This window comes from Gavialis gangeticus, unplaced genomic scaffold, assembly GCF_001723915.1.
Source record: "Gavialis gangeticus isolate Ggan-Ray unplaced genomic scaffold, GavGan_comp1, whole genome shotgun sequence".
Taxonomy (NCBI): domain Eukaryota; kingdom Metazoa; phylum Chordata; order Crocodylia; family Gavialidae; genus Gavialis; species Gavialis gangeticus.
Window position 1 is genome coordinate 422,629 of NW_017728993.1, and position 22,594 is coordinate 445,222.

Here is a 22,594-nt window from a genome sequence, read left to right on the forward strand (position 1 = left end):
AGGGGTAGAGAAAGTATGGTGTCTAGACTTTAAAGAGACCTATTGTGGGATCCTTGAGCGTACAGATTATATATATCATTTAAGAACTACAGCTATAACTCATCAATAACAACAACATTTTTACTCCTGCCCAAACTTCTATGCTTATATTTAAAGCAATAATTAAAAACAGAACTAATTTCCTTTAAAAGAAAACACGGTGGAGTACTTTCATAGTCACCAGCAAGGCATTGTCAGGTGAGCCTGTGAAGTACCATTGAAGTACTTAGTATTGTGCAAGATGTGCAATATATTGCTTTGAAAGCTTGCACTTGAACTGGGACCATTTAACAGTGGTCATTTTTTAAACCAGGGAATGTTCATAGAATAGATAAGAGTATTCAATGCTATTCAATATTAAAAGTGAAGTAAATGGATCATATGTATTTATGTATTCTTCAGATGAATAAATCTGGTATTTGTTCTGAATTTAAAATCGTGTTACTGGCCTTCATCTGAAAGTGTGTGTGTGTGTACTTTCATGTTTGCTTTGGTCTATATATAAAAAAGTCATATCTCACTTTGCGTAGTTCTTCGTATTTTTGGGAAGTACTACTTTGTATGACTAGTAATAATCATATTCACATTGGGCCCAAAGTCCCAGTATTCATCTTCTCATCCATTTCAATGGGCTTTGGATCCAGACAATTATTTTATACATCATCAAAGCCTGGAGCATTAAATAATTAAATGACATTAAATTACTTTTTGCAGTACCCTATGGCACAAGTAATATTAAAGCTCAGTTTAGCTCCTTTTCTTGCTCCCAGAGATTATTTGCAAACAGAAAAAACTTCCAGGATTACTGATTTGAAATATGAATACTTTGTGGCACTTTTGAGAAACTTTTGGTCAATAGTGTTTTCAGGGTTTATTTGTAAAAAAATTGTTTTTGAACAGGATTACTTAGTAGTGGTTGGTCAAATAAGTCATGTGGTATTTTTTTCTGTTCTCTGAACGAATGCATGAATGAATGACTGTTCAGCTACAAATCTGAATTTTAAAATGTATTTGTCAATATTTGTTTAAGACTCATATGGATGTTTGTGGAAAGTAAGCAAATGTAAGATGGGAACGTGGCCGAACTAAAACCATCCAAGAATTCATGCACATATTTGTGGAACTTTTTCTCAGTTTCAGCATGTGTCATCATTCAAAACCTAGAGAGGGACAAACTGAAGCATACAGTCTGCTCAGAGTCATGGGAACAGCCAGGACTAGAACTAAGACTATGGTTACACTTTTCACAAGATTGTGCATATTGAGTTGTTTTAATAATAGTTTGGGATCATTTGAAATACTATTAAAGAATAAATACCTATGGTTGGATTCTCACCCTGTGGTTCTTTTCTGCTAGGTAAAGTGGCCATAGTATCATAAAGGAGCCTTTAAAAGCCCCAGGCTGGTGTAGGTGCTCTACTGGGTGATGGGCAGGCCCACGGGATGACTCTAGATGGACCTTAGAGCCCATAGGCAGTCGGCCACGACTTAGGCTGTTCTCAGGGTTGCTTAAGTTCTAGAGTCTGTTTGTACTGATAGCTATGATCTACCCTGTGAGTACTTTTAATCAACACAAGTCTTGTGAGGCTCATACAACGTGAATCACATTGTGCTGCGTGTCCCTCAAGCACAGCTCTTGTAGGGATCAGCTTGCCCACTATTTACCTTTTCTCTACTTGGCTCTATTACAGACGATAAAGACAGGAATAGGCGAACAGAAGGGCAAGAAGTCAGAAATAGAGAACTGTTGGATTGCTGCTTTTGGATTTGTTGTTCTTGTTGCCTGTAGGCTGTGGCTAATTTCCAAACGCTCTGCAGGGAAGAGTGGGCTAGGAAAAGGATTGATCTTGGATTCTGAAGTTCAGCGGGGCTTCTGATATTGGGGTGGACTGCTGTTGTGGATTGAATTTAAAAGTTTTTGGAACAGATGGTTGGGATGTAGAGACTTGAAGCAGATCAACCCTAACTAGCAGTCCAGACATCACTCTCCAATTCCTGCCAGCAGATCAGGATGATGTGAGACTGGAAGAGGCAGATATGGGAGATATTTCCCTTAAAAAATGAATTTCAGATGTGTGCTGACTCTCCTGTGTGGGACAGCAGTATGCATTTATGTCTCAACAAAACTCTTAACTAGGTCCATTTATGCTTTAGTATAGAATGAAAGAATTGTAAAGAAATGCTCATAAAACCTACAGCTGTTTTCATGCCAGGGGAAGGCCTGGGACAACAGAGAAGTCCTGTGAGCCAAACCACAGTTATAGTGACTATAAGAAATTGAAAAATGAACATTTTATTATTGAAATAAAATACTTAGCAATGTTATTTCTGACTCTCTTATTTTTTAGCAATTAAGAAAACAAATTATGCGTTATTACATACAATTGTTAACATATGGCAAAAGACTCCTTGATTATCAGTTTTAAACAATTATATTTAACCAAGTGCCATATTTCACAAACTAAGATGCAACTATCAAATCTTTATAATATAAAGTAACATCCCCAAGCACACTTTACACTTTCTAAGTTCTGACTAAACCAACGAAACCCTCTAGTTTCTGGCTGCATGGCTCATTAGTGTGATGCCTTTACTAAGAGACAACCCTACCCAAAGCATTTCTAAACTAACAAGAGAAGTTGAGTTAAATTTTGGGTGACAACTTGGGTCAAGATGAAACTAGCAGTTTATATATACTTTATCAAACTAGCAGTTGATATATTTTTTTAACCTGCTCCACTGGCTTTATTGGTATGTCTGGTAGATACTCCTGTAATTTCGGAAGATGAAGTTTGCTAAGAAACAAAACTACTGAAAATGATAGAGATTGGAAGAGGGGACAAAAGATACATACAAAAAAGACTCATCATTAAATTGAGCATATGCAAGACAAACAATGTAATTATGTTGCCAGTGGCAAAAATAATTCATGGCTCATCATAAATGACTTTTCTTCTCTCTAAATCATTAAATATTCTCTATGGCATGTTAAAGGACAATAACCGTTGTATCTCATATTATTATTAGCTTACCTAGTTGAAAGTCAAAACTGGACATTCAATAGATTAAATAAATGCAATTCAATAGTGTTTTAAAAAAGCTGTAAATTACACTTTCTATATGAAAACTTGTCTGAAATCTAGCTGCTGCAGAGTACAAGAAGCCTATGATTTGAGAAATATGAGCATAATATGGCTATCTCAATTTTGCTATGTTTCTGCACTACTACCTTTTCAGATGGCAGAAACAGAGTTGTCTGAAGTCAGTAAAAACAACTGATGGTTCTTTAAGCTATGAATCATTCAGTGGGAAAAAACAAACTTCTTCACCTATTTTCAGTATTTTTTTTAAATCTTCTTCCCCCTTATTCACTTTCTTTAAGGACCAATTTTTTCATCAGTCAAGCTACATCTCATGCCAGGGCAGAAATAAAATCTCAGCCCAAGCGGCATGTTGCAAGCCATGACTCCATTTGGACCTTTACTTGGACTATGTACAGGGCTTACAGTAAAAAGAGTAGTTCTGGCTTGTACTTTGTGATAAGTTCTTGTATGGTAGGTCACTTTTTTGTTTTTAATGTAGATCTTCTATTAAGTAGTTGATTGTTACACAAATAATAATCTGGAATATTACTGCAGCTACATATTCTTAAAAACAAGGTAGTTCATCTTAGTGGGGTCTCATCCTTTATAAATATTTCATTGCACTGGATTCCTTGGCTCTCCCTGGGAAATCAACATACTACATTAGTCTCAGCAAATAATTTTGGAGCTTGTTCTCATTGGTAATTTACATTTTGCAGAATTTCCATTTGTATTAATAACTGATCACTTCTATGAAACATGTTTTCCCCCTAAGGCCTAACGTTTTTCTTTGGAGACCAATTAAGACAGACATTGTTTTCTTCAAGTAGCTAGTTATTTTAATTACTGGTAAAAATTGTTTGCTTTGCAAGGATTTAACTGGTAGGACTTGTCTAATGCTTTGCATTTCAAACTATTACAAGCTTTGATTTAAGAAATTTTGACACTATTTTCTGACACTGGCAAGTGTCTACAAATGACACATTCTGAAAAAGTGGTAACAAGTATAGTACAACAGGACACATATTAACAGTCCTTCGGGGCTATTAAAAATAATCAAAGTCCATTCTCCTTGATATGTGCTTTCTGTTTCTAAACTGGATTTATTTCCTGCTTTCAAATGGAGCTGCTATAGTAATGGATGGTCAGCAAGCATTTCCTTAAACTAGGAAAAATACAGTATTATAGTGATGGCTGTGAAAACTTTCACATCTAAAGGGAAACTAATGAACAAAGGAGCTGAATTTCAGTTGTAACCACAGATTCATTTACTGTCTTATCCCATCAATAATGATAGTCAAAACATCTTTATGACTTCTCAAAGGACTACAACCAAACTCTCTTCTGCCCTTATTCCTAGGTTTAGCTCATGCCTAAAGTGATCCTCATCACTTATACTGTATAATCAAACATTGGTCTTTCATTAATCAGTGTCCCCAAAGGAATAATTTTCTTTTTCTTTGTATTCACTTTATGAAATGCTGCTACTTTTTCACAAAAACAAAAGTAGCTCATTCCAGTAAAAGGAAAAAGTCAAAGTCAAAGTGGAGTCTTGGCTTGTAGTATAGCACTTGGGCTGAGATTGTATTTCTGTCCAGAGAGAGGGCCTTAGAAAGGATGAGCACGGGGGAAAAATTGCAAAACTTAGGCTGAAAAGAATAAGGTTGTGGGATTTGGGGTTGTTTTTGTTCATTTGTTTTTGTATTATTCATGACCCAAAGAACAAGGAATCCTCTTTGATCCCTTTTACCTGGGCTAACTAAATAAAAGTAAAGTGAATCAGCTCTAGCACCTGGCAAGGACTTTAGCCACCTGTGGCCGTATTAGAACAGTTGTATGTGCATATGAATACCCCATTGAATGCTGTCCTGAATAATTGTCCTGGAACTGGATTTTTGGTTTTTCCTTGTTGTTTCGATGGCCTGATGAAAATAAATGATGAAATTTATCCCATTTGATTTTTGTTTAGTGTCATAAACAGAAATGGCTGCCAGAAATAAGACAGCATTTGCATGTCTGGCATTTTTGCACATTGTTGCAAGTGAATGGACAGTCTAGAAATGGATGGTGGGTGTCAGTTGACCAGTCAAATATCGGTCAAAAATTGTAAAAAATTGCCAATAGGTCCAAATAATAAACAGAGAAGCACAAATTTTCCATTAAGAAATGTGTCAAAAAATAATAAAAATAATATTTCTGTCAAGAAAACTATAAAAATAATGTAGTTTTTGGTAAAATTGCTATAATCTTTGACAGGTCAAATAACATGTAGTCAATTGACCTGTCAAGTGACTGTGTTTGACTGGTCAATTGATTGGCTTGTCAACCCTATTTAAAACTGTTTGCAGCTTGCAGGAACTGGATGTAGTAAATGGCTGCATCCACACGTGGATATTTGGTTCCTCAGGGACAACTAGCACACATGGATGTTTAGCTCCCCAGGGACAATTAGCAGTGGCGCACCTTGTGCCACTGCTAGTTGTCCCCAGGGAACACCTGTGCCACACACCCTTTGGCACGTGGCAGGTTACTGCGGGTGGGGTAGGGGATGCTGGGGCCAGCAGCATTACCTGTGGTCCTGCAGGCCCCCCAGGGCCACGCAGAGCTTGGCCAGCAGCCAGAGTGCAGCTCTGGCTGGTCAGGCTCCAGTTTTGGGCGGGCGCACACTGCCCCTGTGTGTGCCATCCCACTTTTATTTCTCCATACATTTTTTTGACCCATGGAGGTCAACCCCCTGCCCCCTTTGCAGCATGGAGAACAATTGAACATGAGGTACATGGCACTGCAGACATGTCTGCAGCACCACATACCGCATGGCCCCACTCATCTGGATTTGGCCAATGATTTCTACTTCCAACTCCTCTCACAAAAGATACCTAACAGACCACAATGTGCCTTGCATATGCTTAAACAATTTTTTTGCACTGGTATTGCCAGTCACTCTCACCCCTTTTTTGTACTGCCATAGGATCTGGTAGAGAGCACACGCCTGAGTTTTTACCATAGTGCTCTCTCAACCTGCTCCAAACAAAGCCGCACTAGGTCTTCAGCAACGGTGGGAAGATTTCTGGTGTCAACAAGCCTTTGTACAATAACAAAGCTAGTAGCTGATTTCAGAACCTTTAGCAATGATTATTAATGATAGCTTTCTTGCAATAGACAAGGCTGAAGACTTGGTGCTCTTTTGATTAGTAATCTTATACAGCACTGCCCACACAATGGGATTGACTCATCGCTAAGGCTGAAGAGATGGAGGTGGGTGGGTCCTCACTTCGTTCATTATTTCCTTTGTTGGACAGTCCAGAGCAAACATTCACTTTCTGAGTCACACATGGGGGGTGGAGGGGGTGGTTGTACAGTGTTTTATGCTGCCACTGCTCCAGTTCGGCTTGACGACCATTTGGGCAGCAATGGTCATGTGGCACTGACGGCATTCCCCTTTCCTTTCCATAGGGCTGACATTCCCCCATCTTCTGGTTTTCCTAGTGCCAGACTAAGATAGCAATCTACTTTCAAAAGAACTGGCTCTGACTCAGTGGAGACACAGCAGATGTGATGCATACTGGCTGACATCAGAAGGATCTGGAGGCTACTTAATGATTTAAAAGAAAGTGGGAGCATTCTGGTTTTTGCTTAGAAAAAAATGCCTTCAAAAAGCATTAAACAGTGAGAGCGGGGTTTTGTAGAGCTTGCTCCTGGAAATCAACATAAAAACGTGTATTATTTTCAGTAGGAACCAAGGACATGGTCTCACTCATGAACCTAAACCTCATTTTGGCTTAGTGTGACCCTTCATGGGACCACAGGAATTCCTACTCCAATAATGCCATCTCGCCTTACAATGGGAAGTTCTGAGCAAAAAGCTGCTGCCAGGACTTGCTGGATGGGGTGTGCGGGATGGGAGGACCGGACGCTTGGAGTGGGAGGCCCTGTGGGTTGGTTGTAGGGCTCGTGTTCTGGGAGGGAAGCTTTCTTTCTGCCCTGTGTGGAGGGAAATGTTATTAGGACAGGTTTTGTTCCTGGCAAGCCGACTCAGAAGATGACCCGTTAATCATAACATTCACATTTGCTTAAGTGGTTTGTTTCTGTAAATGGAAGTGCAGCCTTTTGAAAATCAGAGAGGCTGCCCAGGTGCTGCCTTTGGGTTGACAGCAAGGGAGCAGCGCTCTGCCACTTTTGTTTTCCTGCAGAATACCTCTGATGACTGAAATAAAACAGTGTGGCACCTGCTAACCTATCCAACTGAAACCTTCCCCCTTTTTTATTGCTACAGGATCCTGAAATTAACATCATGGTAGACTTGAGTCCATAAAATATATTACATTTTTGTAGTTCAAATGCTATTGCACGCTACACTATCTACTCAGCGAGCTCATTCAAGAATAATAGCCAGGAGAAATCGGCATACTGAGTGGTATTCTCAGAAGCAAACGCATACAAGTCTTGAGTACAAGGTTTCTTCTTAGCCTAGCTGGCAGCTGAAAAGCAGTTAGGAAATAATATTACAACAACATCTAGCTCTAATACATTTTGCTATTTTCCAAAAAAATACAGAATAATTAATAGCATAATTAACTTTGCTTTAGGTTCCAGAACCATAGCTCAAGCTTTTTTTCCCCCTTCTTTTTGATTTCCAGTAATTAAAGTTTCTGTCACAGAATTTAATGATGGAAATAGTTTCTGTGAAAAATCTGGAAGCCTAATATAATGATGCGCATTTTTTAGTCACTAGATGGCACTATCCAGTAGTTTTGCTTTTGCAGAGAAAAAAAATGTAACCTGTTGTACTGCTTTTAGGTTCTTATATTTGTGACACAACAAGTCCATCTGGCAACATTAAACTTACATGATTTGGGACTTGCTTTCTTACTTTCTATCTTAAAGTTGGTTTCTGTTTTTCTTTGAATGTAAGATTAGTAAACTAGAGAGTATTTCTATGAAATTTGTGTAGGGAAGGGGGTGCAACCTGCAATGAAGAACAGACATGAAGAGAAAAATGTTGAAAAGCCTATTAGTATGGTCACCTAAGCACCTCGGATAATGTAGGTAAAAGCATTCGGGGACCGGGGGCGTTGAGCAGAACTGCAAGAACAAGGAACTAGCCAGCTACAGCAGTTTGATTTAGGGACTGGGAGACTGGAGAAGTGGAAATTCCTACATATAGGCTCCAAAAAGAAACCTAGGCAGTGCTTCAAAGCTAGGAATGAGAACAACAGAGCAATCAGAACAACAGTTGTGTTGTACCCTGAATTGGTTCAGGAAATGTCAAGATGTTCATTCGCTGTGATTTGTTGGGTTTGTTGTTACTTTGCATGTACTAGTTGGGAAGGGCTTGACAATTCAACAAGCTTTGCTGCAGTCTCAGGCTAAGCCCCTTGCCTTACAATTCTGTAACTTTAAATTATCGTTATTATTATTTTTTACATTAACCTCTTTTCAGATGATTAATGTTCCGGTTTAAGGAACAGCATTCTTTGTAGATATTTGCTTTTATCGAGGAAAGATCGGTGTGTTCCATCATGAAACTGCAAGCATGTCAGCAGGAAAGAAAGGTTACAGCACAATTTAAGATAGAAACGTTCATCATCAGTAAATAAACACTCCAGTTTAGGGATCTCTGGTGTAACATATGATGAGCGGGAGTGGTGCTGACATGGTAAGAGTTGTTGCTGTCGATTGTTGTTTATGGGGAATCTCTCTTCAGGTAGATGGTTTACTCTGTCAGCTGCTTTCTTCAAAGCTGCCACTATGACTGCAGGAATGAAATCGCATAGTACTCATGGGATCAGACACATAACCTGCATAAGGCAGAGAGAAGTTCAGGAATTATTCACAAGTGCCTCTCAACAAAGCAACACTTTTTTCCATTTACAGCCAGTGACCATGTCAAAGAGATAATGCAAATGTCTTTTCAAGATAAACAACCCTAGCCCATGCTGATGTCTTTTTGCTGCCTGGAACCCAACTCAATTTCATCTCCGGAGGAAAAATGTAAATATAAAATTTGAAATGTACAGACCTGATCGTTCACAATAATCAGGTGCAAGGAAATGTCAGTGATATCTTTTTAGTGATAAGAAGTTTAATGATGCAGTGCAGGATTCAGACCTTCTGTAATTTTAAAAATGTCGGTAAGATCCAAAATAAGCAGCCTATTATGCATAATTCTTTGCTTTAATTCCTGGGGATTATCAAGATCAGAGCAACTGCGATTGCCAGTATCACATTTTCAATGAAAGGTGCAGGAATTTTTTTTTAAAAATCAGTGCACTATATCACTGTACTCAATAGCTGTTACTGTTCTTATTTTACTGCTGTAACGCTCCCAAATTCATTGTAGTCATTTCAAACTTCCTGACGCTGAACCATTAAATAGTAGCATTACGATGTCAGGTAACAGGAAAAAAATGTTAGTTAACACAGTTTTTTTTTTTGACAATAGATAAAACAAATTTTCATCTCAACACCAGTATAAATTAGCAACTCTAACTATAATTGCATACCTTGTGCTGCCACGCAACAGACAAGAAGAAACATGGGACATATAACCAGAAGAGGCCTGTCAGGCCACTGGGTTCATTCCCTTGTGTCTATGGTTTTATATATTTAAATGCACCTATGGATTCTAGTCCCTGGTGGGGACATCTACATTTGTAATTAATGTGCCTGAATTTTCTTCACAGCAAATGAGACACATGTCTACACATGTGCCCCTATCAGGAGTAAACCGCACTTGATAGGAGCAGCCCAGTCCTGCTCTGCTTTGCTCTGCATCCCTGCAGCAGCCAGGGGGAGCTCCGGGCTGGCCCAGGTGCCAACCCTAGGGCTGGCAGGGAGCATGGTAGCCGGTCCTGATCCCCACTTGGTGGGGACACTGCCAGCCAGTCATGTGGGATCAAGAGGGTCCTGAGCACCACGTGGCCAGGAGAGCCATCCCCTCTCAGCTGGCAGGCAGCTGTCCCCAGCTAGCAGGCAGCATCCCTGCCAAGGGGGGATGACTCTCCCAGCCTGGTGGGGATTGGGTCCTGGCCTGATTTGCACATGGCTGGAACACAGCAGTCTCAGCTGCTGGGACAGCTCTGCCAGCCATGTGGAGATTGGGTCCCAACCCAATCCCTATGTGGTGAGTTAACAGCTGCCCCTGCAGCCAGCAAAGCTCCCAACCCTCCCATACTGGGGCTTAACCAGGCAGCAGTGGACTCCCTGCTGCCTGGGCTGAACGGGAGCAAATTGCTCCTGGTCAGTGTCTACATGCGTGCACAGTAGTTAATGCACCATGAATCTAGTACCTGTATTTCTTGGCATTAGCAAACATTGTATTAGCTTAATTTACTGCACAGTAAATTCCATGCACATGTAGACAGTGATGCTTTACTGTGCATTAGATTAGGGGAAGGAGCAATAATGCTGAGGTGATGGTACTTGCACAGCTTTTATGTGTGCCAAGAAAGGCTAGCATGGCCTCAGTGTCTTATTGTGAACAGCTGTCTGCTAGTTTATCATTTGTTGCTTGGGATGAGAATTGTTGCTGTTTCATGCCAGATAAGTTCGAAGGCACATGCCACAACTGGAAGGGAAAAAAATCACATTAAGCTCAGACATTGCAGAAGGAAGAATTCTTCTTTGACTCACCATTTTTGTCAATTGGTGGGTACTGGAAATTCCTCCTCATGTCATCCAGTGACAGGCCTTGAGAGGGGTGTTGTCCAGCACTGTAAAATTGATACATTTCAGTTACATATGACTTGAAAAATTACATCTGCAGAATATTAGAGCCTTTCTATTAATCAACTTTGAAGAGAAATATTGTAGCATGAAATACACCAACTTGATGGCCTGCTCCTGGCATTCACAATAGAGCTACTGGAATGAAAAGCTATAAATCGGGATAATGAATCAAAACCGCACATATAACCTACGCAAAGTAACACATTTTCAACTATATCATTTTGGCTTCAAAACTGTTTGTAAATTGTGATTTTAGTTGGCATTCTAGGCATCAATCCAGTATCATTATAACATCAATATTTTATGCAGCTATGCTATCAGGTTTCTGCAAATTAGTTTCTCCAACAAAGAACATCCCTGAACTGCCACCAGTGTTACTGACCAACAGCACCACCTTGCCAGCAGGTTTATTTATCCTCTACTCACAGGAGCTATCAAATAAAGCCTGTCCTTAACAAGCTCTTCTCAGGTGATAGGCAAACAGAAACCGGGCATGGCCAGCGAACAAAAAGCAGCAGTGCTATTTTATCCCATGGCCCATTTACTTCTAAGGAGGCATAAAAAAATTAAAAGAAAAGAAAAAAAGAATAAGGCAAAGTATAGTGGCTGCAGTGGCACAGCACCTCCAGGCACACCCATAGGCAAAGTTGCAGCTTGAAGAAACAGTTGAAATTATTTGCCACAATGAAGCTTCCTTGGTGATTTCATTGAATCCAGTCACTAAGTAATGGCAGGTAAGGATGTCACAAGTGGTATATTTTTATTATTGCAATAGTATCTTTCAAGACTGGTTAACTGTTGGTCATATTTTATTGTTCATTCTGTATTAAAGTTCCATTGTACCAAAGTTAAATTTAATGCAAACCTTTTTCACTTTTAAAATATACTTTCCTGTTACAATCTTAATTACATGAGCAAATTTACTTTCCACCTTCAAAAGGACAAGGACTAATAAATACATGTTCTTTCCCTAGCAATTTTTTTTCTGTTTGTATAATGGTACTTGATAATTCTAGTTTGGCATTCAGTCAGTTTAAAAAGGTTTGGGACGGGAGACAAAAACATGTTTTGGGAGTAGCTCATTTATTTGTTGCTTTGGAGAAAAAATGTTTTCGAGATTCTTTTGCCGCAGTTTAAAACAATAGCCTAATTGTTATCCTGAAAGGCTTTATTAAACTGTTGCATTATGCAGACTCTTCAATCTCAAAGTGCCTTATAAATATTGATCAACATAATTCTGCTGTGATGTGGCTCATAGCTATCATTATTATATACATTTTATAGATGGGTGAACAGAAAGGTTAAAAGGGCAGCATCCACTATGGGGTTTATGTGCCAACTACCAATTTGAGCAACTAGGTCCAACACATAGCAAGCAATGAAATTCTTAAAACACCCACTTGGCTGGTGCTTAATCTTAAATATGTTCCTTAAGCTCCCTAAGCATTGCATAAGAAGCCCAGGCCCCTAATGAATTCCCCTAGGGTCCGGAGCACTTAAGCATTAAGTGTCACATTTCTAAGCTTAACTGCCCTAGGCAATGAAGTTTCTGCTTGCAAATTGTGTTAGACTGCTGAGCTGCTCAGAGGCCTATTCCATGTCCAGCTACTCAGACTTTGTGAGACTTCATTCCCCCATCTATCTTACCTGCAGGACTCAATACACTAGGCATCCATCAAAGGTGGCAGAGGACTTTTATGGCTGGTTTTGTGTGTCATGTAATACCCACTAGTCCAGCGTTTGAGGTAACTACCTGGGCAGTGAAAGATCTGTCTTCAACTCCCCACGCTAGCTGTTTTAGAGAAGTGACAAACTTGGGTCTTTCTCATCTCAGGAGAATACTCAGGCTCTTGGGTAAGATAGTCTCTTGTACTGAAGGCTCTTTCATTTCATATAAGTAAATGCTCTCTGGGTGGTAAGAGATTGACTCTATAGTTTAGCAGTGAAGCTATTCACCTGGGAGGTAGAAGAATATGGTTCAAGTCCCTGCTTTGATGATCATTTTATTTTTTATATAAAATGGAACAGCTTTAACTGGAGAGATTAGAAATTGCCCAGAATACCCAAGAGCCTGGTGGCTAGCTCACTCACTGGCATGCAGGAGACCTGGATGAGAGTCTTCTGTGTGGGTTTGAAAACATCCATCTCCCAGCTGAATGCCCTAAAAAGCAGGCCACAAGGTGTGCAGATGTCAAGTATGTCCTTCACTTGGTATTCATGAAAAAAAGATGCATCTTAGGCATGTAATTACTTTTGGAGGGGGTGAGCCCCTCAGCATTGGCCTCCTTTTTGCATTTTCTACTGGATGGCTTTGGTAGATCTCTATGCATTTTCTAGGGATTCTGTCCTTCAGTACTTGACTCTTCCCATGTATGGTGTGAGGAGCCTGGATGCTGACCTTGGGAATATGAAATACAATGTGGGGGGAAAAGCACTGAAGAGTTAGGCACTACAATGACTAGGTCACAGCAATATTGCACAGGAAGGGATGTCATGAAATTCAGTTCCCCAACACCTTAATTTTTCCCTTTTATAAGCTGATTATGTTCAGTCTTACAAGTAGTTTGATTTTCCCCTCATGCTCCAGCTGAAAAGCGGTTCCAGCACATTGCTGCTCTAACTTCTGGCCTATATTTATTCACAGCCAATTTATATATGTTATCTTCTTGCAAACACTGTCTCTTAGCTTGAATAGTTCTTTTCCATCTAGGGTGAATACTTCTCCAGTAAATTTAAACTTCAATTATATTCTCTCTTAGCCTCCATGTTGGTAGACAAGACAAACCAAGCTCTTCTAATCTCCTCTAAGATGAAAGGCTCTCCAGCCCTCAGCCATCCTAGTAGCCTTACTCTGCACCTGAGCTAGTTTGACTCCATCTTTATTGAACATGGGTGGTCATCTTTACTGAACATGGGTGGTCAGAACTGTACATAATATTCCAGATGAAGTTTATCAGTATCTTATATAACTTATTGTACAAGACATGTTAAGTCTTATTTAAGTTTACACAGCTTGTGAGTAGAAGAATTAAGAATAGAAACCAGGACACAGGACTCTTGGTCCCTGTACCAAATACTGGCAACACTTTATCTCTCTAGAAGTCTGGACAAAAAATGTTTGTTGTTGTTTGTTTGGTTGGTTTAGTTGGTTTTGACTGGCTCTTGCTGATACCATTTCCTTTTGCAGAGGTCACCCTATGACACACTCCAAGATCACATTTGCCTTTTTACAGATGCATCATAGGGCCATGTTACACATTAATCTCAGGTGGTTTCTGGAGCTCTAAACCCCTGGGTTGCCCACACATCAACACCTGAGACTAGTTCTAAGCACTTGTTAGGTGGATTAAAGTTACACCTTTCCATCCTAGGTTTCCATTTTATCCAACTCATGTTACACTAAGGTGTGGCCTCTCTCAGATACAGATACACATTAGTGTAAACACACCTTCACACCTTTTCCTGCTTGCTCAGATCAGGCCCACTGCCCCCCACCCACCCCTGAACCCCAGATCCCCATTCATTGACCCCTTGCACTCCCCTGCCCCACTTACTTGTGGCTACCCACACTGCTCTTTCTTGGGGGAGTAGGCAGGGAAGGGTTAGCCTTCCTGCTTGGCTGCCACAACCACTGCTACTCTCCGAGCCAGGCTCAGCCCAGAGAAGAGCAGCAGCTTGGCATCAGCAATGGCAGGGGTCAGGCAGGCAGTGCAGGTTAACCCTTCCCTGAACATGTGACTGCTCCAAACTCAAGCTAGCACCAACGCCCATCAACATTTGAGCAATTCACAGAGTAACATGTAACAAGGGCCATATTGGTGGTTCAGAATCGCCTGTGATCACCTAGTGATCCAAGTGGTCATTCTCCTCTGTTCCTGCCAAATTAGGGATTCCCAGTTTATAACTCAAGTGTTTTAATGTTATTCTGCAAAGGCATGTCCTTGCACTTTGTCTTACTGAATTTCAGCCCATTTCTTCTTTTATTCCAGTCCCCAAGATCATCCAGGTCTTTCACTCTGAACTCCCAATCCTACTCTTTATTTTGTGTTGACAGTGCCTTCTACCTTTGTGTCATCAGCAACTCTCCCTTTCTGTGCCATGGTTACTAAAGAAAATATCAACTGAGATTGGTCCTTGAGGAACTTGGCTATCCGCCTTTAGGCTGATAGTTTCTCCTGCAACACTACGTGTTGCCACATCCTCATTAGCCAGTCCTTTACAGTTCTTTTACAAATCCCCACCTTCTCTAATGTAACTAATAATTTTTCATGTCACACCATATCAAATACTTTGCTAAAATCCAGATAAATGATATTTACTTTGTTTCCTTTGTCTATGTGGTGGTCTGCTATTGAGTGGTCTGCTAGAATTTCCCTTTAGTAAGCCTAGATTGTAATTAGCCCATGTTCTTTTTACTTTCTTGTCTTTCATTATTCTTTCTTTCAAAATCTGTTTTAAAGCTCTTGCCTACTGTTGAAGCTCAGAGCAACAGCTGCCCTGATCATTTTTTCCCCTTTAATATAGGTAACTGCAGTTGCTGTTCTCCAATCAGATGGAGCATAGTGAAATAAATTATATTTAATCCCTTTGAGGAGGTAGCCCTCAGGGATTTGTTAAAGGTTGCACAGTAGGTGAGTGGTAGAACTAACAGGATACATGACTCTTGGTCCCTCAATGCTAGGCAACTCTTTGTCTCTTTAGGAGTCTGGACACAAATGGAGTTCTTTTGATTGGCTCTCACTGATACCATTTCCCATTGCAAATCTGAGATAGTTAAATTCAACTGGCTTTTAACTTTGTTTCTGATACCAACCACTGTGCTTTAATTAGAGATAATCCCAGACCATGTCTGAGCTCTCCCAGAGCTGGATGATTTTGTTTTAGTCAGCCAATAAGCACAGATACAGATCTGAACTTCCCCAAAGTTCAGAGTTATTCAGAACTGGGATTCTGGTTCAGGTCGCCTCCAGTGACAACCCTCAAAAAGCCATGGAGTACTCAGCATTGAAATAATTTTTTTTTAAAGAAATTGATTCTGTTCCCAAGCCATGCTCTATATTATCCATGTTTCAAGCAGCTAAATTGCATTTTTCTGTAACATGGTAAAGACAAAACCCCAATATTGCTATTTCTCAATTGAACAGAAAGATTTACTTATTTATCCACTAACCTCAATTCATGTATTCATTCTGACTATTTGCAGAACAATACTGTCTCTTTGTCATTGCTCCAGCTCCACAATACCCTAAATATAGATCCCAAATAACACATAGGCAATAATACCTAATTAGCATCAGGGTCAACTGCAAAACACAGTATTTCAGAGGAATCCAAATCAATCCCAACAGTTTTTGTACTACAAATAATGCTTCTGCACTATACTTACACATACACAGATTTGACAATTTATACAGCAGCCCACTGCTTTGCAGAAGGCTCAGTCTGATGATATGTGGTATCATTTGAATGGCCTGCTCACAAGGCACCGCAATTTAGAAGCATTACTCTCCAAATGTAATAAATGCTTAGAGACCATTCAATGTTAAAGTCAGTGAATTACAATTTCAGAGGTACCTATGGTCTTGTCTGCACGGAAAAGTTACACTGCTAAAACTAGTGACATACTTAAAACAATATAACAGCCCTTCATGGGAATGAAGCTATGCTGGTTTACTTGTGCCAATAAGTATAACTTATGCTCATCTGGATAAGGAATAATTTAATTGGTTGGTATAAGGCCTCTTTAGAGTAATATAAATATTAAAATACTAATTAGTAATACAATATTTGGTATTAGCATTAGATACAATACCAATATAACTATAAAATCGTACACCTATTCTATGTGTACAAAACTAATTTGGAGACCAAGCCCAGCTCATTTTGGCATATGAGGCCACATCCTCATAGTAAACATTCTTGTAACACTTGCACCCTCAAGCATACTGCTCTTCAGGGACTGTCTCCTAAAGTGGAAAATGTTAGCTATGTTCATGAGGCAATAAGGTGGATTTATTAGCATGCAGATGGGCTAGCTGGCATGGGCAAGCAGCAGGGTTAATTAGCCTGCTTGAAGCATCTTGCCAACATGGATTCACTCTTGGATTAGAAGGCAGCCTGCCTGCAGCTACATGGCAAGCTTGAGGGCACTTCTATGCTGCATATGGCAAGTTTACTGTGTAACCTAGCTGCGTGGCACTGTGGTACAAATCCAAGTGCCTTTTTGACAGGTTTAGGAAACTTTACGTGTGTTTGGCAATTCACTAAGGCCTTCTGAACATGCTTAGAAGGACCCAATGTTACATTCTCATCCTACCTGGGTGAGTGAACGTACTCTGTCATCAAGCCCCCCTGAAATGTGGGGCTGTGCAAAATAGCACCCTTTCATTTTAACTTCCATTTCACCATTTCGAAGGGACAGTGTTTTGTTTTGGTGTTTCAAAGCACTGACTGTTCCGTTTCATTTAGTTGAAACTGTTTCACTCTTTTGATGCTGTTTCGATGCGTTTTGATAGTTTGCCCATAGGCTATAATTGGGAATCACAAAAATGCCTATAATATTGTCATTTCTTGCCTGAAAATTTCAGGGATGGTATCCCCTGCTGAAGATCATCCCATGTGCAGATCCAGGAGCCGTACCCCCTGAGAGGAGTCAGCATAGCCCCATAGCCCTCCCGGGGGGTGCAGGGCCTCCGGATTTATGTGTCGGATGACAGCACTGCTTGGAGCAGCACCAGCACTGGGTTCTTCCCGGAGCTTGGTGCAGGCTGTACCAAGCAGACTTGGGTGCTGGCACTGCCACTGGCCTCAGCCAGCAGCAGCAGCAGGCTGTGATCTGTGTGCTCTGTAGCCGGTGAGTGCAGAGCTTTAAAAAAAAAAAGCCTCACACTTACTGGCTCTGGCAGCGGTGACTGGGGCCTCTGAGGGCTCATGGTGGAGCCCCCCCGCACAGTATGGGGCAGCAAAGGTCAGTGGGGATTGCCCCTCCACCTGGCACCTGCACGGCAGCTGCCCTATGGCATTGATGCAATGTGGCTCAGCAGAGCACTACACACTGTCTAGGAGCTAGGGCAGTTCCAGCTGCCAGCTGTAGCTCTTGGTTTGATTCCCCTGCTCTCTGATCATTCCCCCAGCTCCTCCCAGTTGGTGCAGTCCCCAGAACTATGTGCAGGGTTTCAGCAGGCTGCTGCTGCTGCCTGGGGAAATAACCCAGAGTCACCACCATTCCCAACTGGCAGTGGCAGCCTGCTGTAATCCTTCATCATCTGGGGGCCCAGGCCCCTCAAGAAGAGCTGGGGGAAATATCAGGGAACTTCCTCCAGCTCCTGGGTTGATTCTCCAGCTCCCGAGCTGATTTATGAGCCCCCAGGTTGATTCCCCAGCCCCTGGTACAATTCCCTGGCTCCTGGTTCAATTCCCCAGCTCTCTGATCATTCCACCAGCTCTTCCTGGGGCATGTGGGCCCCCAGATCTGTGCGCCAGATTTCATCAGGCTGCTGCTGCAGGATGGGGCCAGTGCTTGCAGCAGCAGCCTGCTGAAACACTGCGCAAAGGCCAGGGGCCTGTGCTCCATGGGAAGAGCTGGGGAATCAAACCAGGAGCTAAATGTCAATATTAGAGCAGTCCTTCCCTCCTCTTTCACTTCCCTCTCCTTAGTTTCTGTTTAGTTGCAAGCAAGTTTCGAGTGCCCTCTTTTAGTTTTGAAGCCTTTTGTTTCATTTTGTTTTTTCTGTTTTGATCTGAAAATGAGTTGAAACAGCTTTGAAACAAAACACCCACCAGAATTTTGCACAACCTTACTGAAATGTTCATAACAGGGGAAAAAACATGACAAGTTACTTTCTGAGGAAGGTGCACTTGCAAAGTAGATCCACACTCTAAGACCTTCCTTACCTAGATGCACCTTGAACACACATCTTTTATTTGACCACTTCTAAAGTGCTTTGCTATGCCATTGGCCAGAAAATGCAAAAAGTGTCTCTTCTGTTGAGGCTGGTCAGCAGGGCAACTGAAAGGGGAAGATATATGGAGTCAGGTGGAGAGCAACGCAGAAAGTGTGCGTCTCGGTGAGGTAGGCAGCACAGAAGGCTGTTCTGGGTTCTGGTTCCTGTTTCCAATGGGGCATCAGCTTTCCCCTCTGCTGGGTAGCTATTTTATCTACTGACTATTGAATAAAAAATGTAAAAACACCCTAAATGGCAGGGGATAGATCTAGAAGTTTTTTATCCTCAGTCACTGTCTGCTGCACCAAGGCACAGTCCATCTGTATAACCCTTTTCCTAGGCCTACATATCACTCCTTCTTGGCTGTCCAATGGCTGTTGACAGGATAGATGGAAATAACTTTTGCCATGCTCTATCTAACCCGTGGCCTGGTGGTTAGAGGACCTTACTGTGAAATGGGAGATAATGGTTCAAGCCCTCTTGGGAGGAAAGAGCTATATAACCTTGGTCTCCCACTCTGTAACTTCTAGAAAAATGTGCTAGAAGATGGGAGGAATCTCCCCCTCCATTTCTTTTTTGTGTGTGTGATTTACACAATGGATGAGTGGCTTGCAGTTTACACAACAAAAAGTGGAGGGACTAACATTTTTTAAGGAGCATAAAGGAGGTAGGTAAAATTAATTTTAAAATTCACCTAGCTGCCTGTGGCCCCTTTGAAAATTCCAACCTACTCTAATGCTATGGCTCAGGGAAATGTACTGACTCTGTAAAGCACAAGTCCATTGCTAAGCAGTGGACGGGTTTGAGCTCGTACTACGGCATCCCAGCTTTTTCTTCTGAAAGCAGAGACCTCAAAGGTCATCTTTATTTACCTAAGTTTCCATGCTGGGTCCTGCTAATTCTTTGAAGGAGTCTCATGTTGCTCTATTATTGAGACAGTCTGGGAAGGATGTAAAGATTTAAAACTAGCAAATCCTTTCAACATGTAAAACACTGATCATTAGTGTTTGTACTGTTCTATAGAGGCTATAGACTTAAAAACAATGGCTTGGCTTGGAATGAAAGAATACTGTACCTGTGGGCATGCATTAACATGCTTTATGAAAGCAGGTTCTTTATCTTACTTTGCTTTATCTGTGGGTGTTCTGTGTACTGTGGACACAAATACGACAACACAGATATTGTATCCCTGTGTATTTGCTCTTCACTAAAAATCGTACAAGAAATTACTTTTATTAGACAACTGCCTAATAAGAATAGACCACTTCCTTTGAGTGACTAGTTTTTGTCAGTCTTTCAAAATGACACCCATAATAGGTTCTTAGGACTGATGCATGCTGCAAAATTATATTCATAAACATACATTTGAATAAAAAATGCAAATATTTGCATGGTGCTTCTGATCACTTTCTTATGGTCTATGTATGTGCGGGCTCGGCGTATCCGATGCCGCACCCGCCTTCTCTCACGCCTCGCCCACAGCGCTTCCAATCACTATGGGTCCCTCCTCTCGGCCTGTACGCGCTTGATACGCCTGCCACGACTTTGATGTTATTCCGGTTCAGTGATCTTACTCCGGCGCGTACCAGTCCAAAAGTGAGACTCTGGGACTCTTGGGGACCCTAGTCAGTGAGGGCTCTGCCACCCCTACACCCTCGCCCATACCACCGGTATGGTCATCGTCTCGGGTCCCCGGACCCGTCAGTAGGTAGCTCCCTTTTACTCCGCAATCTCTGTTTTATGCCATCAATGATTTTCCAGTCTGGGTTATTTGGGCACTGGGCTAGCTTGCCCTCAGTTCCCTATTGTTCCTACCCGGCTGTTGGGTGCTAGAGCACTCTTTTCGAGGACCCTCTCAGGGCTCCTTAGTCCTTTTCCCTGGCTTCTTACCAACTTTCAGTCTTTATAGACACTGGGCAGCCTCTTCTCCTATAGAGAGTGCCCCTCTATTCCAAACTATACGGCTCCCGGCTCCTGCCGGGTCCCGCCGCTCTTAGCCGCGCTGCACAGCCTGGGTCTTCGCTGGGACCCATCGTCCCTGCTTCCCTGCCCTGTGGAGGCTTCGGTTTACCCCACCAGGTTCGACAGCGCCTCCGGACAGTTTTGCTTCGCTCGCCGCAGCTTTCTCTCACCGCTGCAGCCACCTGGCTTCCTTCCGGCTCCACCCGCCTTCTTCCGGACGCCGGCGTCCCTCTTACGCTGGTCCTTGCTGCCCAGGCCACGCCTACTTCCCTGCACCTGCAGATGGTAAGGGGTTGCCCAGCATTTTGGGTGTGTGGGAGTGAGTTCAGCGCTGCTGCGCTGGGGCTGGAAGCCTCCGATCCGGCCCGCCTCTTCACTCCCTCACAATGTACTTATGAATATTTGTTTGAATAGAAAGAGAAAGTGCATGGAAATGGAAAGAAATGCTTGCATGGCCAATTACATAAGGCTTTGGAAAAGTCATACAGAATTGTATAACTATGAAAATATATGATTCTATAGAACCTGTGCTAAATACCACAGAATTTAATTGATTAATATCATTTCCATAGGTTACTTAAAACATTCTATAGAATGCTCTAGCAAGGATAGAAATTTCTATAGGTGTGTTTTAAAATAAAACCGTGTTAGAGACAGCTGTTTTCTACTACATGCTGTGGGACATTTTTATAATGGGGAAATGGTGGCAATCACTGTGAAATCTCCAAACTCTACAGGGCTGACAAATTCTCTAGCCAGGAAGCGGACACAACAGCAACGAGACTGACCATTAAGTCTAATCACAGACAGTAAAGACTTTATTATGAATAGCTATTATTACAGTGAAACTACAGTGACCTGATGCAAAGATAAATTGGAGTCCTTCCACTGATTTCTAGGGCTTTGGAAAAGGGTTCACTTAAGGTGAATAGTATTTGGGGAATCCATAAGTTGACAGGTTCACAGAAAACATCCATCAAATAATTCTGGATTATGAACACATTAGTAGAACTTTGTTCATAGGTAGTGGACAGAAGCTAAACTCAAATTCCCCAGGGCAAGCCCCTGTCCCAGATATACTCTCAGTTTATATACCATTATATGTAGTGCTTCATATAACTAATATTCCAATTTACGTGCAAAATAAATCACAACTAACAAGAAAGTTGTACTTCCAAAAGAATTATCCTGTTACAGAAACAAATGGCTAGAATATGTGAACCGGTCTGCTTTGTACATACAAAAATAGACCAAATGCAACTATACCTGATGTAATTAGCTCACAGTTCATAGTGTCTCTAGCTCTTCTACTCTGTGGACTTAGAAATTGTGTAGAAGCTTTGCTGCTTCTTGTTTAGAAGATCCCTTTTGAGAAATACCCCCATCAACAACGGAAGTAAAACATTCATGGAGAGAGCTTGCTGGAACACAGCAAGCTCTGTTCCAGCAAATATTCCCTCAACTTGAAGAATATTTAATACCTCCCCAATAAAATAGAGGACAGATTGTTAATTCCCTGCAGGACTGTTTGTTAAAACACACGAACTAGAAAGTCTTAAATTATCTTTGATTTATTATTCACTCACATGTAGCAAGGAATGGAAATTAATGGGCAAGGACTATTGTCAGCTGATTATTTTTCCTTTATCTTCATCATGGTAGAATTTGGGCATATGTAGCTACACGAGGGCAGGCATACAAAAGATTTTACAAAAATGTTTTAAACTATTTGCTTGAGAAGCAGAAAGGGTAGGTACTCTGCTGGTTAGGCTGCAAGGTTGCTTTACAAATGGATCCATACTAGGAGGCAAATCTCCAGGATGGTCTTTAGTAAGCCAA

At 41.4% G+C, this 22,594-nt stretch overlaps 1 protein-coding gene across 2 annotated transcripts in view; it reads right to left on the reverse strand.

The window, feature by feature from the left end:
* Positions 1-5,772: 5,772 nt before the first annotated feature.
* Positions 5,773-22,594, reverse strand: part of LOC109305407 (serine/threonine-protein kinase TNNI3K) — a 291,292-nt gene continuing 274,470 nt past the window's right edge. For both annotated transcript variants that reach the window (XM_019528397.1, XM_019528398.1), the window contains 2 exons: positions 10,755-10,834; positions 5,773-8,920 (listed from right to left, as the gene is read on the reverse strand). In XM_019528397.1, the coding sequence (XP_019383942.1) occupies positions 8,844-8,920; positions 10,755-10,834 (157 nt within the window). In that variant the 3' untranslated portion in view covers positions 5,773-8,843. The remainder of the gene's footprint in view (positions 8,921-10,754; positions 10,835-22,594) is intronic.